This window comes from Aquarana catesbeiana, linkage group LG05, assembly GCF_042186555.1.
Source record: "Aquarana catesbeiana isolate 2022-GZ linkage group LG05, ASM4218655v1, whole genome shotgun sequence".
Classification (NCBI taxonomy): domain Eukaryota; kingdom Metazoa; phylum Chordata; class Amphibia; order Anura; family Ranidae; genus Aquarana; species Aquarana catesbeiana.
In genome coordinates, this window is record NC_133328.1 from 648,270,027 (window position 1) to 648,288,310 (window position 18,284).

The 18,284-nt window shown below is 46.6% G+C and overlaps 1 protein-coding gene across 1 annotated transcript in view; it reads left to right on the top strand.

Moving 5' to 3' along the window:
- Positions 1-18,284, top strand: part of SMARCC1 (SWI/SNF related BAF chromatin remodeling complex subunit C1) — a gene marked incomplete in the record, with an annotated part of 52,020 nt that overhangs the window by 21,518 nt on the left and 12,218 nt on the right. The window contains 5 exon segments of the mRNA XM_073632500.1: positions 755-916; positions 5,407-5,439; positions 13,437-13,469; positions 17,678-17,748; positions 17,837-17,957. Of these exon segments, the coding sequence (XP_073488601.1) occupies positions 755-916; positions 5,407-5,439; positions 13,437-13,469; positions 17,678-17,748; positions 17,837-17,957 (420 nt within the window).

Below are 18,284 nucleotides of genomic sequence, written 5' to 3' on the forward strand. Positions count from 1 at the left end.
AGCAGTCTTGACAAAGAACATTTTATTATACCTTGTGAAATCATGTACAGCATACTGAATGACATAAAAAAAAGGCATACACAGAATTGCATAAACGTAGAGCATGCTAAAAACCACATATAAATATTGACGCCATGATGCTTGGCATATCATGGGGTAAAGACGAGTCCTGCGCAACATGGGCCACTGGAAGGGCTGGATGGTGTTGGAAAGTCTACAGTAAAACAATATAAGAGACATAAGATCATCTGTATGGACATCGTGCATCTATGTAAGCCCAACGCGTTTCGTTGGGGTATACCAACTCTTCAGGGGCGCATGCAATGGTGATCTATAAAGAAACTTAACCATATGGTATAATATTGTAGCTGAATAATAGCAATAAGTAATGGGTGTAAGGGACAGGATGGACATCCCTAAAAATACGTCAACTGCATAGATGTGAACAGAGGATCAGAGCTGTTAGGTCCGGCATGGGAACGGAGGTAGAGACCAATGGACCAGCAGGGAGCGCTGTGGATTCCCCAAAGTCAATGTGCAAATGTAGGTGATAGTGAGCCAACACTTCTGTGGACTGAGATCAGTAGTATATATCGAATGTATAATAAGTGTGAAAAGCCCATACACCAGGTCAGATGAAGGGAAGAACTGAGCATAGATGGGGGGGAAAAAAACAGATACTCAAAGATCTAAAGGAGGAGGTTTAGCGGTCTCTTGTCATACTCTTCCTCATGGTGTCCTTTTTTTATTTCAGAGGAGTTTTCCCGCGTCCGGGAGGAGGTGCCCCTGGAACTGGTGGAGGCGCACATTAAGAAGGTACAAGAAGCTGCCAAGGCCCTGGGTAAGGTGGACCCGGCCTACGGCCTGGAGAGTAGCTGCATAGCGGGCACGGCGCCCGAGGAGCCCGATAAGGCTGGTGAGTAATGTGAAGGGGTCTTACTTGCTGTACATCTATATGTGGGGAGAATAGATTTAGCTCATGTGAGGGGAGACCTTTTTGTGTTGCTGGTATGTAAAAGGCAACAAGGACTTTTTAGAAGAGTTCTCGCCCTCCCTACATGGAGTTCCCACATGCTGTGCCCATTATGACAGATCTACCATCATCCCTGCACCAAGTTCTCTGGTCTGTACACCTGCTGTGCCCATTATGAGGGTCTAGAATCATCTCTTCATGGAGTACTTGGGTCTGTAGGTGAGTTGCTGGGACTGCACACCTTATGTGCCCGTTAGGGGCTTTTACCATCCCTTCGCAGCATTCCCGGGTCTGCACACTGTCTGTAACCATCAAGGAGTTCCCACCATCCCTGTGCTGAGTTCCCGGGTCTGTACACCCGCTGTGCCCATTATGAGGGGTTCTCACCATCCCTGTGCTGAGTTCCCGGGTCTGTACACCCGCTGTGCCCATTATGAGGGGTTCCCGGGTCTGTACACCCGCTGTGCCCATTATGAGGCGTTCCCACCATCCCTGTGCTGAGTTCCCGGGTCTGTACACCCGCTGTGCCCATTATGAGGAGTTCCCACCATCCCTGTGCTGAGTTCCCGGGTCTGTACACCCGCTGTGCCCATTATGAGGGGTTCCCACCATCCCTGTGCTGAGTTGCCGGGTCTGTACACCCGCTGTGCCCATTATGAGGGGTTCCCACCATCCCTGTGCTGAGTTCCCGGGTCTGTACACCCGCTGTGCCCATTATGAGGGGTTCCCACCATCCCTGTGCTGAGTTCCCGGGTCTGTACACCCGCTGTGCCCATTATGAGGGGTTCCCACCATCCCTGTGCTGAGTTCCCGGGTCTGTACACCCGCTGTGCACATTATGAGGGGTTCTCACCATCCCTGTGCTGAGTTCCCGGGTCTGTACACCCGCTGTGCCCATTATGAGGGGTTCCCCCCATCCCTGTGCTGAGTTCCCGGGTCTGTACACCCGCTGTGCCCATTATGAGGGGTTCTCACCATCCCTGTGCTGAGTTCCCGGGTCTGTACACCCGCTGTGCCCATTATGAGGGGTTCCCACCATCCCTGTGCTTCCTGGGTCTGTATAACCTGCTGTGCCCATTGTGAGTTCCCACCCTCCCCGGCTCTGCACTAGGGGGGTGGTGGGTTGAGTTGGGTCTATCATGATTGGGGCTGCCAGGTGTGTAGTACAGCTTTTAAAGCGGAACTACACTTCATCTGAGCACCTCAAACCTAAAAACACAAATTAGTTTTTAAGTATTCAAAGCAAACTCCCCCATCCATGTCTCCGTGCTTTATTTTACTGAGAAATCGCTTTGAAAATCCCCCTAGCCGTTTCTGGCTGCAGCCATCTTGAGTAAGGGAAGATGGTTCATGTAGCATTTACTTCCTGGAATCCATCTTTCCTTAGCTCAGGCATGCGGGTGAGAGGGGTGTGCTTAGCTGAGCTCCTCCCCTCCTGAAGACTCCTGGGATGTATGAGGTCATCTGCCTAGGCACAAAAGCAGGACGTAACTAAAGAAATGAAATGTAAAGATTAAAACAAAATCTAATAATTTTCAATTTACTAATGCAGCATAAGTATTAAAAATCAATGTTGATTGGGAGAGAAGTTCCAGTTTAAATACATAATGCCCATGGGACTTTTCTTCACCAGGCAAACCATTTTTCAAATCACATTTAGAGTGATGCATACAAATACAAAAGTGACTTCAATAAAAACTGTTACTTTCATCAGTTGCTTATTTATCAACCATATTTACAGCAATAGTATTTGTAAAGTTCAATGAATAGCTGCATCCTGCAAAAAAAAAAAAAAAAAAAAAAATTGACGTGTTTCATCATTCTTGGCTCACTTCATCAGGAGAAGGGTAGCTAATGAGGCGTAAGCAATGTCAGAGGAGAAGATCCTTAAACTGCATTTTATGAAGCAGGACCCATGTGCATGAAGTGAGATGAATGGCAGCCTCAGCCAGGTCACACCCCAACGTGTTTCGATCCACCCCATGGAGCTTAATCATGGGGGATGAGGCCTAAGCCATATGTCTGGATGTTTAGGAACCGCTGATTATTTTTACAGGTGGTGGAAGGGAATCCCCACCCTCTCGCCGCCGTCTTTTTACCAGGCTCTCCTGTGTCATTGGACAGCCCAGTAAGGATACGACCAGCGGCATCGGGCTCTGGGCACACAGTGAGAGGAACTGATGATGTTCCCCCCAATGTGTGACATCAAGCAGGCAGCGGCGAGTATTTAGTCACTTCCTGTTTTTTGGTTCTTTGTTTACCTAGCCATTGGCAGCCAGGAAAGCAGCCAATCACTGATCTGTGTCTGATCGGCTGTTTAGGAGGCCAGAGGAGAGATTTGGGGTCTACTAGACCCCCAGATCTCTCCATAAAGAGGACCTGTCGCGGCACATGCTAATACAAGGGGGGGGGGGGTGTTCATCCCTTGTAGTAGCAATAAAGTTGATCCAATAAAAAAAAATACATTGTAAAATGAATTTTTAAAGGTCTCCTGGTCCTCCTTGTGGTCACGTGCGATTGCACACCACATATGAGGTATCACCATGAACGCAGGATCAGGAATTTTAGCGCCAGGCAGCCTGTGTAACACTAAACTGGTAACCTGTAAAAATGCTTTTAAAAGCTTTTGTATATGGAGATATTTTTAGGTACTGTAATTTGACGACGTACGGGTGGATGCGATTTTTTTTTTTTTTTTTTTTTTTGAGCATGACAAGTTTGGTATCTATTTACTCAGCTTAACTTTTATCTTTTTATTTAATTTTACCAAACAAATAGGTAGCGTGGTTTTGTGCTTTTTAAAATTTTGTATTAAAGTGTAATTTTTCCAAAAATTGCATTTGAGAAACTGCTGCACAAATATCGCTAAGATAAAAATATGCAACACCCACCATTTTATTCTCTAGAGCAGGGGTCTCAAACTGGCGACCCTCCAGCTGTTGCGGAACTACAAGTCCCGTCATGCTTGTAACTGTCAGCCTTGCAATTCCTCATGGGACTTGTAGTTCCGCAACAGCTGGAGGGCCGCCAGTTTGAGACCCCTGCTCTAGAGCCTCTGTTAAAAGTATATAATAAAAAAATATATATAATAATTTTTAAGTTTAAAACAAAAAAAAAAAAGCTAGTGTATGTATGTGTTTGTCATGGCCAAAAATATTGGCACCCCTGTATTTGTCAGATAATGCACAACTTCACGCAGAAAATTGTTGCAATTACAAATGTTTCGGTATTCTGTTTTTGTTTCTTGTGTTTTTGTATTGGTATGACACAAAGTGGAGAAACAAAAAGCCAAATCTGACCCATTCCATGCAAAACTACGTAAATGGGCTCGACAATACCTATCGGCACCCTCCCATTTTAATATTTTTGGTAGCACAGCCCTTTGGGAAAAAAATAACAGAAATCGATGGCTTCCTGTCACCATCAATGGGTTTCTCTCTACTGGAATTTTGGACCAATCTTCTTTTTGCCAACTGCTCCAGTTCTCTCAGATTTGGAAAGGGTTCCTGAGATCTCTATGGGATTTAGATCTGGACTAATTGCTGGCCAGTTCAGTTCTCTCCCCAGCGCTTTGTCTTAAGCCATCTTTGGGTCATTGTCCTGCTGGAAGACCCATGACCTCTGACGAAGACCCAACTTTCTGACACTGCGCCCTGCATTGCACCCCAGAATTCTTGGGTAGTCTTCAGATCTCATGCCATGCACACGCTCAAGACATCCAGTGCCTGCAGAGCAACCCCCAAATATCAGTTATCCCCCCCCACCATGTGTGACTATAGGGACCGACACCTTCCTGCCCTGCCTATAGCCGAATGACCGCCAAGCGGTGGCTTTCCCATCCTGATTGGAAGTCATATGATGTCCTTCAGAATGCACTGCTCATGCGCGCCCCCCTGCGATCGTTGGTACGCCGTGTCCCTCAGGCGCAGCGCATCACTGATCCTGGTAAAGGGCCTATGACGTCGTAAGCTCTTTACCACGTAAATAGGAAATGCTGGTTATCGGCATTCTTTCCTTACACTGATAGCACGTGAGGGGAGCCAATGAGCAGCATTTCTCAGTGGAAACATCTACACTTTAAAATCTGCCCATCAGTAATGCTTGCCAGGGGCCGCCTCTTCATCAGGGACTTTTTTATTTTTTATTTTTTTTTTTGCACTTTTATTTAATTCTTTTGACAAGTATTGAACCCCAGTGGTGATTAAATGCCACCAAAAGAAAGCTCTATCCGTCTCAAAGAAAAAAAATTTGGGGTACAGTGTTGCATGTCTGTGCAATTTCAAAGTGTTCCAGCGCTAAAATTTTGGCTTGGACAGGAAGGGGGTAAAAGTACCCGGTATTGAAGGGGGTTAAAGGCCTCATTTCTTTTTCTGAAAACTGTAGAATGATGGCCTTTGCCAAAAAGCTGTAATTTTTGTTTCTTCTATCCACAGCACATTCTCCCAAAAGGATTTTGGCTCCCCCAGGTAAGTTGTGGCAATCCTCCTTCTCTTTTTTTTTTTTTTTTTTTTTTTTTTTTTTTTTCATATGTATGTTTCAGCGGTGGTGGGGTCCTCCCTGGGACACCTACCACAGCGTCCCTTTTTACCCCAATGGTGACGTATAGTGCGAGCGGACACACCGCGTACCCTGTGCCTGAAGGTCAGCTTGAATTTATCTGGAAGTTGATCGAGGTTCTTTATCCACCATTCCAGCAATCCCTCGTTACAATTTTTGATCATTCTTTTTTTTTTATTTTTTTTTTCCTTCGCTGTGGTTCACGCTCAGGGAGGGGCTGTACACTTCTGACAAGGTCGGGGGCACCGTGGACACGGCAACATGAAGATCTCTAGAGATGGACTTGTAACCTTGAGATTGCTTTTCCACAATTTTTGTTCTCCAATCCTCGGACCATTCTTCTTTGCTTTTTCCTTTCTCTTCTCCATGTTCCGCTTGGCACACAGAGACACACAACAGAAAGGTTGAGTCAATTTTTCACCATTTTAACTGGTTGTTGGTAGTGATGCACTAAAATTTTGGCCACTGAAAATGGGGTTTTCAGCGTTGTACCAAAAGCAGAAAAGAGGCTGATAATGGCAGCCAGAAAATACCCGCGATTCTACAGCGTTTTTGCAGTGTGTGTTTTTATTTTATTTTTATTTTTTTCTGATGCCTTTGAGTCACGTGACCTATGGGGGGGGGGAAAACAACACTGCATTTTTTTTTGTTCTTGCTGCGTTTTCATTGGGGAGGTGATGACCAAGTATGCACCAAGCGGGATTTTTAACACCGCTTCCAAAGGTGCAGATAATTCATTTTAAATTTATGATATTAAGTCGAAAAATATATATATTTTTTTTACATCGGTTTCAGTGTGTTTTCTATATTGTCAGCACCTGGTAATAGATACAGGTGAGTTTAATTACAAATTACAAGAGCATCACAAACTTGGAAAATGTGTTTTCTCCCTTCGTCTTTCAGGACAGCACCTGGAGAGAGCGCAGCTCCACCCACTTTCCCAGGAAACACTGCAGTCAGTTTCTTTAAAGACCGGACACTTCCACCATGGCCTCAGTTGTAGTGTTTCCTCCGCCATGGTGGAAGCGCTGCAGGGAACCAGGGGTGTGCTGCGCTTTCTCCAGGTGGTGAAAGTTAGGGCATACCGGATCGTTTTTCTTCTTTTCCAAGACAGCCCAGCATCCTCCCTGACGTGTGGGGGATTCTCCGGTGCCTCCTCCTCTTCATGCTCGGCGAGAGCCAGGCTGCGAGGGTCCCGCTCCTACAGACCGGTGGCAGGGCTGTGGAGTAGAGCGGCGTCTATTCCACGGGCCGCACGCCTTCCGGGTTCGGATGGCAAGCGCGTCATTTCCGACCGGGGGCGGGGCCTCGAGCGGCGCGACGCGGCTTCCGGTTCCGGCCGCTGGAACGCAGGAGGGGGGGGCGGTCTCCATGGCTGATTTCATTTCCGGCCCTCACAGCGGTGAGCGGCCCGGGAAAATCAAATAAAAGAGCACAAACGCCGCTGTGTGTCCTGTCAATAATGGAGGACGATCAGACGGCGGTGGCAGGAGCAGGAGCCACAACAATCAGCCAGGCTCAGGTAAGCAGGGATACTGGTCTCTGTCTTTACTCTATGGGCATTTATAATGTTTATATATTATCCCTTCCCCAAAAAAAAAAAAAAAAGTGGGGAGCCTGCAGATCACTTGGTCCTGAGTACTAAAGGAGGGATAAGTGATTAATTATGTTTTAAGGTGGATCTGTGGGGTGATTCACCGGCTGTGGAACAGATCATGGGTGTTAAGGGGTTAACTTCCTTGGTGGTGTTTTTTTCTGTGTTCCTTATACAGCATGTAAGCTGTTGTTTGTGAAATATGGTTCAGCTATTGTCTTTTTTCCCTTGGGATATTGCAGAAGGCTAAAGAAAAGACCAAGCATGTCTCCCCTATTGTTAAAAGGAAGTGTCCCTCTTGTAAGGGGTTACTGAGGGATTCCTGGCCCAAAGTATTATGCAAATCTTGCATTACGGACATAGTTAAGGAGGAGACAGCTCCTGCTAGTCCTGCAGCTCAACAAAGCGAATTGCTAAGCTCTTTCAGGAAGGAACTGGCAGACACCTTTGAGTCCTTCAGGTCCTACCTAGATAGGCGTCCAAAGGCGCATAGCAGTGTGGTGCCACATTCTCTATCCTCTGTTTCAGCATCCAGAGGGGGCAGCGACTCAGAGGAGGAGGAAAGTAACATTTTACTAAATTCGGAGGAGGAAGCAGAAGAAGTAAATGAAGCTTCTTCTCCTTCTTCTAGGTACAAGTTATCCCTTGAGGAGGTAGATGATTTACTAAGAACAATTCATACTACCCTTAACATCACAGAGGATAAGGCTCAGCTATCCCTACACGATAAGATGTTCCAAGGCCTCGGGGAGGAAAAACATAGGGTTTTTCCTGTACATAAATTCTTATCAGAGACCATTAAGAGGGAGTGGAAGGATCCAGAGAGAGCCCCCTTCTTTTCTAAATCCCTCAAGCGAAGGTTTCCGTTTGATGAGGATAGCTCGCATATTTGGAATAAAAAGCCAAGACTAGACGCAGCCTTTTCCCAGGTATCTAGGAATACTGACCTGGCCTTTGAGGACATGGGTATCCTTAAAGATACCATGGACAAAAAGGCAGACTCCCTATTAAGGAAGGCATGGGATTCTTCTTTAGCAAATTTGAAGCCTGCCATGGCCTCAACTGTGGTAGCCAGAAATCTGGAACACTGGCTGGAGCAGCTGAAAATCCACATTGAGGCAGGGACGCCTCGTAAGGATCTGCTTGATACGCTACCGGTGTTATCAAAAGCGGTAGGGTATATAGCAGATGCCTCAGCGGAGTCAATCAGGATGTCAGCCAGATCCACAGCTCTGATAAACTCAGCTCGCAGGGCGTTATGGGTCAAGACATGGACAGGGGATACTGCTTCAAAGACAAAATTATGCGGTTTACCCTTTGAAGGTGATCTAGTGTTTGGCCCTGGGCTGGAAGCTATTCTTGACAGAACAGCTGACAAAAAGAAGGCTTTCCCTATAAAGAAGAAGGTACTTCCGCAAGGCAACAAAAATTTTCGTGCTTTTCGAAAGACCCCAGATACCAAAGAGGCAGGCTACAAAAGGCCTTGGAAGTCTCAAAGAGGGAGGGGTAAGTCAGGAGTACTTTTTCGCACCCCAACCACAAGCCCAAAAAACCAGTGACGGTCACCCAACTGTGGGAGCAAGGTTACAGACCTTCTTTTTACAGTGGAAGACTATAACAAGCAGCCAGTTTATCCTAAAGACCATCTTGGAGGGTTACAGGCTGGAATTTTCTCAACCTCCTCCTGTGCGTTTTTACATAACACAGGCTCCCCGAGACTCAGAAAAATCACTAGCAATGACAGCTATCCTGAAGGACTTGATGCTACAAAAGGTGATAGTGAACGTACCCCCTGGGGAATTAGAACAGGGGTGCTATTCACACATATTTCTTGTGAAGAAACCGTCGGGAAAATTCAGGCTCATCCTGAACCTGAAGATTCTAAACAAGACTATCAGGTACAGGAAGTTCAGGATGGACACAATATTCTCAGTGAAGAATCTCCTGACCCCGGGTTGTTTTATGGCTTCCATAGACCTGAGAGATGCATACTTGCATGTACCAGTAGCGTCAACATCTCAGAAACACCTAAGGTTTGCGATAAAACTGGGAGAATCTACCCTTCATCTCCAGTTCAGAGCTCTCCCTTTCGGGCTGTCATCTTCTCCGAGGATTTTTACAAAGGTCCTGGCGGAGGCCTTGGCCCCACTCAGAGTAGAGGGGGTATCAGTCCTGCCCTATCTGGACGATCTACTAATTTTTGCCAAAACAAGGGACCTGTTAGTGAGAGATCTGGAAAAGACAATGAGACACCTGGTAGGTCTAGGATGGATAATCAACGAGGAGAAATCAAACTTGATTCCATCTCAGACCATACTATTCTTGGGTTACACAATAGATTCCATCCAGGAGAAAATTTTTCTCCCCGAAGGGAAGAAGGAGAAGCTTCAGGAGGCAGTGAAGAAGACGCAGACAAATATGCCAATCTCCATAAGAGCAGCTATGTCGGTCTTAGGGCTACTCACTGCGACTATTCCAGCGGTGCAGTGGGCACGTCTACATGGAAGGGAGCTCCAGCAGACAATTTTAACGAGTTGGTCCTATGGAGAGTCCCTAGAAAAATTAATAAGGATACCTGCGCGGGTTCAGAGGAAGCTTTGGTGGTGGAGAAATCACTCAAACCTGAACAGGGGTCTGCTCTGGAGTTTTCCTTTGCAGAAAAGATTAACAACAGACGCAAGTTCCTGGGGTTGGGGCGCCCACCTGGACGAGCAGATGGCTCAGGGGAGTTGGACAGACTGGGAAGCCAGAAAGTCCTCCAATTGGAGAGAGCTGAGGGCTATTCTCTTGGGTCTATGGGCCTTCGAAAGAACAGTCCGGGGCCATCATGTTCAGGTCCTATCGGACAATGCCACAGCGGTGGCCTATATATCAAGGCAGGGAGGAACAAGGAGCAGGGCTCTGCTATCCTTGGCACTCCAGATTCTAGCCTGGGCAGAAGACAGGCTAAACTCCATAACAGCGATACATCTGAAGGGAGATTTAAACCTTATGGCAGACTTTCTGAGCAGAGAAAGAGTACTGGAAGCAGAATGGAGTCTGAATGTAGAGACTTTCCAACAACTAACAGAAAGATGGGGAATGCCCCAAATAGATCTTTTCGCATCCCAAAAGAATGCAAAAGTAGAGGCCTTCTTCTCACTGAACAGGCAGGATCAGGCAGAGGGATTGGATGCATTAGCGCAGCCATGGAAATTCCAGTTGTGCTACGCCTTTCCCCCCTTTCAGATGATCCCCTTGGTCTTAAGAAAGCTACAGAAAGAAAACACGACTATGATTCTGGTGGCTCCTTTCTGGCCCAAACGGGCTTGGTTCGCAACAATACAGGGGATGGCGGTGGAACCTTATTGGGAGCTTCCGCTTCGGAAGGACCTCCTAACGCAGGGCCCCCTTCATCACCCAAATACCCAGCATCTCAGGTTGACAGGTTGGTTACTGAGGAGCAGATGTTAAAAAATAAGGGCCTTTCAGATAAACTGGTCTCTACCCTGCTGAACAGTCGTAAGGAGGTTACCAGGGCCATCTACTTCAAAACGTGGAAACGATTTAATAGCTGGTGTGCGATTAGGATACTTTCGCCACAGGAAATCGCTCCAGTGCTAGAGTTTCTCCATGAGGGAATGGAGATGGGGTTGGCAGCTAGCACCCTAAAAGTGCAGGTAGCTGCATTATCGGTTTTTCTTGAGAGGCAGTTATCAAGGGAGCCGCTTATTATTAGGTTTTTCAAGGCATTGGCCAGAGCTAGGCCAATACCTTTTAAGTTTTTTCCTAGATGGGACCTGTCTGTGGTTCTGCGGGGTCTAATCAAAGGACCTTTTGAACCTCCAGAGGAAGCGTCAATCAGGCTATGGTCGTTAAAAATAGTCCTGTTAGTAGCAGTAACTTCAGCTAGGAGAGTAAGCGAGTTACAAGCTCTTTCCATAAGAGAACCCTTTTGTTATATTTTTCCAGACCGGGTAGTGCTAAAAACTGACCCGGGTTTCTTGCCAAAGGTGGCATCAGCATTTCATAGGGAACAAGAGATAATTCTCCCTACCTTTTGTCCTAACCCGTCCAGTGCTAAGGAGAGGTCTTTCCATTCCCTGGACGTGAGAAGGTGTTTATTACATTATATAGAGATAACGAAAGATTTTAGAAGATCAGATTCGCTCTTTGTTCTCTTCTCTGGTCCACGGAAGGGGTATAGAGCATCCAAAAGCACCATAGGTAGATGGCTCAGAATGGCCATCAGCGAAGCTTATAAAGCTTCAGGAGCAGAGCCCCCTAAGGGGGTAGTAGCCCATTCAACAAGGGCAGTAGCAACGTCCTGGGCAGAGAGGGCAGGGGCTTCCCCGGGTCGGATCTGTAAAGCGGCCACGTGGACAAGTTTCTCCACCTTCACCCGCCACTACAGGTTGGACTTGCTATCAGCAGCGGAACAGTCGTTTGGCAGGAAGGTCCTGCAGGCGGTGGTCCCACCCTAGAGTAAGTACTCTTTTATCATCTCCAGGTGCTGTCCTGAAAGACGAAGGGAGAAAACCCTAGTTAGACTTACCGGTAACGGTATTTCTACGAGTCTTTCAGGACAGCGCCGATGACCCGCCCTAAGTTTTGAGGTTGTAAGATGTGTTATTGCTGTGTTCTGCTTATCTAATTTCAGCATGGCTGGAGGTACTCTATGAACAACTGAGGCCATGGTGGAAGTGTCCGGTCTTTAAAGAAACTGACTGCAGTGTTTCCTGGGAAAGTGGGTGGAGCTGCGCTCTCTCCAGGTGCTGTCCTGAAAGACTCGTAGAAATACCGTTACCGGTAAGTCTAACTAGGGTTTTCGAGAAGGTGATTTTTGTCCCGTCCATTTTTGGAGTTTTGCGTGGAATGTATCAGATTTTTCTTCTTTCTCTTCTTTCTCTTCTTTCTTTCTTCCTTCTGTGTCCTACTGTTACAAAGAAAATAAACGTGAGAACGCCGAAACATTTGTAATTGCAACAATTTTCTGGGTGAAGTGGTCCATTATCTGACAGAAATCAAGCAGGGGTGCCGATATTCACGGCCATGACTATAGATTATTATTTATTTTTATTTATTTTTTAAAATCTATACAGTCATGGCCATGAATATCGGCACCCCTGCTTGATTTCTGTCAGATAATGCACCACTTCACCCAGAAAATTGTTGCAATTACAAATGTTTCGTTATTCTCACGTTTGTTTTTCTTTGTATCGGTAGGGAGGAAAAAAGCCAAATCTGATGCTTTCCACGTAAATTTATTTTCATCAGCCGCTTTATTAGGTACACCCTGTTCAATTGCTCAGTAACACAAATTGGCTGATTAGCAGTCGCATGGCAGCCACATTTAGGCATCTAGACGCGGTAAAGAAGACTTGCTAAAGTTCAAACCGAGTATCAGAATGGGGAAGAAAGGGGATTGCAGTGACTTTGAACGTGGCGTGATTGTTGGTGGCAGACGGGCTGCTCTGAGTATTTCTGGAATTTTCACGCACAACCATCTCTCGGGATTACAGAGAATGGTGAGAAAAAGAGAAAATATCCAGTGAGCGGCAGTTGTGTGGAGGAAAATGCCTTGTTGAGGTCAGAGGAGAATGGACAGACTGGTTCCAGTTGATAAAAAGACAACAGTAACTGAAATAACCCCTCGTTACACCCAAGGTATGCAGAATACCATCTCTGAATGCACAGCACATCCAACCTTGAAGTAGATGGACTACAGTAGCAGAAGACCACACCGGGTGCCACTTCTGTCAGCTAAGAACAGGAAGCTGAGGCTACATTTGGCACAGGATCACCAAAATTGGAGAATAGAAGATTGGAAAAACGTTGCCTGGTCTGATGAGTCTGGATTTCAGCTGCAACATTCAGATGGTGGGGCCAGAATTTGGCGCATGGATCCATCCTGCCTTGTATCACCGGTTCAGGCTGGTGGTGGGGGTGTAATGGTGTGGGGGATGGGCACACTTTGGGCCCCTTAGTACCCATTGATCATGGTTCAAACACCATGGCCTACCTGAGTATTGTTGCTGACCATGTCCATCCCTTTATGACTACAGTGTCCCCATCTTCTGATGGCTCCTTCCAGCAGGATAATGCACCATGTCACAAAGCTCCAATCATCTCATCACTGGACAATGAGGTCACTGTACTCCAATGTCCTCCACACTCACCACATCTCATCCAATAGTGGGGCGCTCCCAGCACAAAGGGAGGAACGCAAATATGTAGCCCCATGGAAGGGTTAAAGGCCTCATCTCTTTTTCTGAAAACTGTAGTATGACGGCCTTTACCAAAAAGCTGTAATTTTGTTTCTTCTATCCACAGTACATTCCCCCAAAAGGATTTTGGCTCCCCCAGGTAAGTCGTGTGTGTATTTTTTTTTTTTTTTTTTTTTTTTGTGGTTCCGCAGTGGGGTCCTCCTGGGTCTCCTACTATAACATTCCTTTTCATTCTGATGGCGATGTATAGTGCGAGTGGACACAATTTGTACACGGTGCCGGAAGGTCCGCTGGAAGTTGATGAGTTGTTTTTTTTTTTTTTTTTTTTTTTTTTTATCCACCATTCCAACAATCCTTTGTTGCAATCTTTGAATTTTCCGCTTTGGTCCACCTCCAGGGAGATTGGCTCCAGTGCCACGGGCTGTACACTTCTTGACAATGGTGGGCACAGGAACATGAAGATCTCTGGAGATGGACTTGTGTAACCTTGAGATTGTTCCGTGCTTTTCCACAATTTTTGTTCTCAAATCTTTAGACGATTCTTTGCTGTTCTTTTGCTCCTTGTGGCATACAGAGACACACAACAGAAAGGTTGAGTCAGTTGCCCCACCAGTGCAGCCTCATCAGTGGTGGGGGGGCTCCCACCAGTGCAGCCTCATCAGTGGGTGGGGGCGGGAGGCCCCACCAGTGCAGCCTCATCAGTGGGTGGGGGCGGGAGGCCCCACCAGTGCAGCCTCATCAGTGGGTGGGGGCGGGAGGCCCCACCAGTGCAGCTTCATCAGTGGGTGGGGGCGGGAGGCCCCACCAGTGCAGCCTCATCAGTGGGTGGGGGCGGGAGGCCCCACCAGTGCAGCCTCATCAGTGGGTGGGGGCGGGTGGCCCCACCAGTGCAGCCTCATCAGTGGGTGGGGGCGGGTGGCCCCACCAGTGCAGCCCCATCAGTGGGTGGGGGCGGGTGGCCCCACCAGTGCAGCCCCATCAGTGGGTGGGGGCGGGTGGCCCCACCAGTGCAGCCCCATCAGTGGGTGGGGGCGGGTGGCCCCACCAGTGCAGCCCCATCAGTGGGTGGGGGCGGGTGGCCCCACCAGTGCAGCCCCATCAGTGGGTGGGGGCGGGTGGCCCCACCAGTGCAGCCCCATCAGTGGGTGGGGGCGGGTGGCCCCACCAGTGCAGCCCCATCAGTGCAGCCCCATCAGTGGGTGGGGGCGGGTGGCCCCACCAGTGCAGCCCCATCAGTGCAGCCCCATCAGTGGGTGGGGGCGGGTGGCCCCACCAGTGCAGCCCCACCAGTGCAGCCCCATCAGTGGGTGGGGGCGTGTGGCCCCACCAGTGCAGCCCCATCAGTGGGTGGGGGCGGGTGGCCCCACCAGTGCAGCCCCATCCCACCAGTGCAGCATTATCAGTGTGTGTGTGTTCTGTTAAGGGAAAAAAAAAGTGGTGATTAAATGCCACCAAAAGAAAGCTATTTGTGATAAAAATTTTATTTTGGGTACAGTGTTGCAATTGTCATTTTAAAGTCTGACAGTGCTGAAAATTGGCCTGGATAGGAAGGGGTTAAAAGTTCCCGGTATTGAAGGGGTTAATTACAAATTACAGGAGCATCACAAACTTGGAATACAATTTATTTCTTATTTTAAAACTGTGCCAAATTTTGTCCAGTCCATTTTTGGAGTTTTGTGTGGAATGTGTCAGATTTGGCTTTTTGTTTCTCCACTTTTTTTTTTTTTTTTTTTGTCATACCGATACAAAAGAAATAAACATGAGAAGACCAAGACCTTTGTAATGGCAACACATTTTCTGGGCGAAGTTTTGCATTATCTGACAAACTCAGGTGTCACACAGTGTATAAATATCCATTTTTTTTTTTCTTCTTCTTCGTGTGTGTATATTTTTATGTATGTATATAAAGTATAATATAAAGTACATAAGTGATCCTAATATGTGATAATACACTTTAAAAACACAAAGTCCAAAACAAAAGGTGCTCCAATAGTGAACGATATTGCAGGACACTGAAGAAATCACTAGATGCTTCTTTCCAAATAGTAATACAAACGCCTCTTACCAGATTCGATGGATCTCAAATTATGGAGAGCAAACAAGCTCATCACAGGATCACTCGGATCAGAGATATTCCTTCACAGGTTCATCCAATACGGGGTTTCTTGTAATACAGAGAACTCCTCCGGCGGTATGGTTGTCCTGTAGCTGCAACAATATCCTTATCCAGAAAATCTCCAACAGTGGGATAGATCATATGGTAGATAAGAGAGGCTTCGTGGTGCAGTATTCCAGTTAAAACATTTATTGAAAAACTCCTTGGGCACCGACATCAAAAATAGACTGAACAGTAAATTCAAACAGCCAGCTGGGACGTCCTCACCGTATTGATCCCCGTATTGGATGAACCTGTGGAGGAATATCTCTGATCTGAGTGATGAGCTTGTTTGCCATAATTTGAGATCCATCGAATCTGGTAAGAGGTGTTGTTTGTATCACTATTTGGAAAGAAGCATCTTGTGATTTCTTCAGTGTCCTGCAATATCGTTCACTATTGGAGCACCTTGTTTTGGACTTTTTGTGTTTTTTAATGTGTATTGTTATCACATACTAGCCTCACCCTTCCCGTTTATATTAAGGGAGTTATAATATATTGTTTGGTTGAGCACTTTTTTTCTTTTTCTACACGTTATTAGCTGAATATTCAGGCTACTTAAGTTGCAGCACCAGTGTGTCATATTTTTCTTTAAGGGTAGCCCAGATATTCCTGTATGTATGGGGGGGAGAGAGACGGGGGGGAGAAAGAGAGGGAGAAAGGGAGAGACGGGGGGGAGAAAGAGAGGGAGAAAGGGAGAGACGGGGGGGGGGGGGGGAGAAAGAGAGGGAGAAACGGGGGGGGGGGGGGAGAGAGATGGGGGGGAGAAAGGGGGAGAGAGAGAGATTCTCTATCCTCTCTAGCTCTATCATCATTATCTCTATTATATCTATATAATTTTTTTAATACATACACCCATGGCCAAAAATGTTGAGACTGACACAAATATTGTCAGTCTGCCCCCTCAGTTTTTATGATGGTAATTTGTATATACTCTAGAACGTTATGAAGAGTGGCCAGATGAATAGCAATTTTCATTTTCATAGTACAGAGGGACTATGCAATTTTAATCCCATAAATAATATTTCCAATGCATTTGTGAATATGGCACCCTGGAGCCTAAAACTCCAGCAAGCACGAAGACTACAGTTGATCCGCCTGCGGGATGGGGGCACCACCAGGGCAGGGGGGAAGGGGTAGGGGGCACCACCAGGGCAGAACTTGCTCAGGAATGGCAGCAGGCAGGTGTGAGGACATCGGCACGCACAGTGGGAAGAAGACTTTTGGAGGATAGTCTGGTGTCAAGGGCAGCAAAGAAGCCACTTCGCTCCAGGAAAAACATCAGGGACATACTGATATTCTGCAAAAGGTCTAGGGATTGGACTGCTGAGGACTGGGGGAAAGTCATTTTCTCTGAATCCCTGTTTCCCGTTGTTTGGGGCATCCTGAAAAAACCTTGTCTGGAGAAGAAAAGATGAGCTCTACCATCAGTCCTGGGTCATCTTGAGAACATTTTATGTGTGAGGTTCTTCTCAGGCACAATTGTGAGTGGGCTCACTCCCTTGGCTAAGAACACAGCCATGAATAAAGAATTGTACAAAAACATCCTCCGAGAGCAACTTCTACCCAACCATCCAAGAACAGTTTGGTGAGGAACAATATCTGTAATCCAGCACGATGGAGCACCTTGCCATAAGGCAAAAGTCGTAACTAAGTGGATTGGGGAACAAAACATTGAAACTTTGGGTCCATGACCAGGAAAATCCCCAGACCTTCATCCCTTTGAGAACTTGTGGTCAATCCTCAAGAGGGGTGAACAAATAAACCTCCACAAATTCTAACAAACACTTCCAAGCATAAACTTCATGTCATTGTCCATAAAAGCCTTTGACCCTTAGAAAATGCTTGTAATTATACTTTAGTATCCCATCGTAACATCGGACAAAAGGATCTACAAACACTGAAGCAGCAGACTTTGTGACAATATTTGTGTCATTCTCAAAACTAGCATTAAGTTTGGTTTTCATGGCATGTCTGGTGGAAGTCCCATTGGAATTATGATGTATTGAGTCTAATGCACCGGGGGGGGGTTTATGCCATCCTATGCACAACACCATATTTCTGCTTCTACAGGTTTTTTCCTTTTTGGAATGATGCCGCACACAATTGTTCTTTTATTTGGGACAAAATTTAAATTCGTGAAGTAAAATCTCTCTATTTCCCCCTTTTTTTTTTTTTTTTTTTTTTTTAAGCTGAAAGCACAGAAGAGGAGAAGGTGGAGAAGATGGAGACAGAGACACCAGAACCCCCTCAGCCAGAAAAGGTAAGTCATTGGGTCTTCTTGTGTTCACATTTTGGGGCTTCTCCCCGTCTCTTTGATTGATTTGACTGACTTTGAATTTGTCATTCAGCAGGCGGAGGTGAAAACTGAGAAGGAGGGAGTGGAGACGGAGAGCGGCGAGAAAGCTGAAGTACCTCCGGAGAAGAAGCCAGAGGAGGAAGGGGTGGAGCCAGCAGCAGAGGAGAAAGCCGGTATAGTCCCTCATAAACGTTTGTTCTTGTGGCGACGCGGTATACATGTTTGTTACCTAGGTCCTGGGCTTGACCCTCCTAGACCGTAGTTTTGTATGTTCTGGGGTCGGTTTTCTCCATGCATTTTGTATCGGGGTTTCTCTTATGGCAAAATCTGGTTCTCTTTAGTCGCTTAATTTTTTGGAGTGATGTCCCATGGTGAGACCTGGAACCATAAGATCCACCAAGTATTGGAAGCTGCAATAGGGACAGTGAGCCTGTTTCTAAGCTATGGGACATATAAGCATGTGCATAGCACAGCGAAAGTGTTAAAACAAGCCATCAATG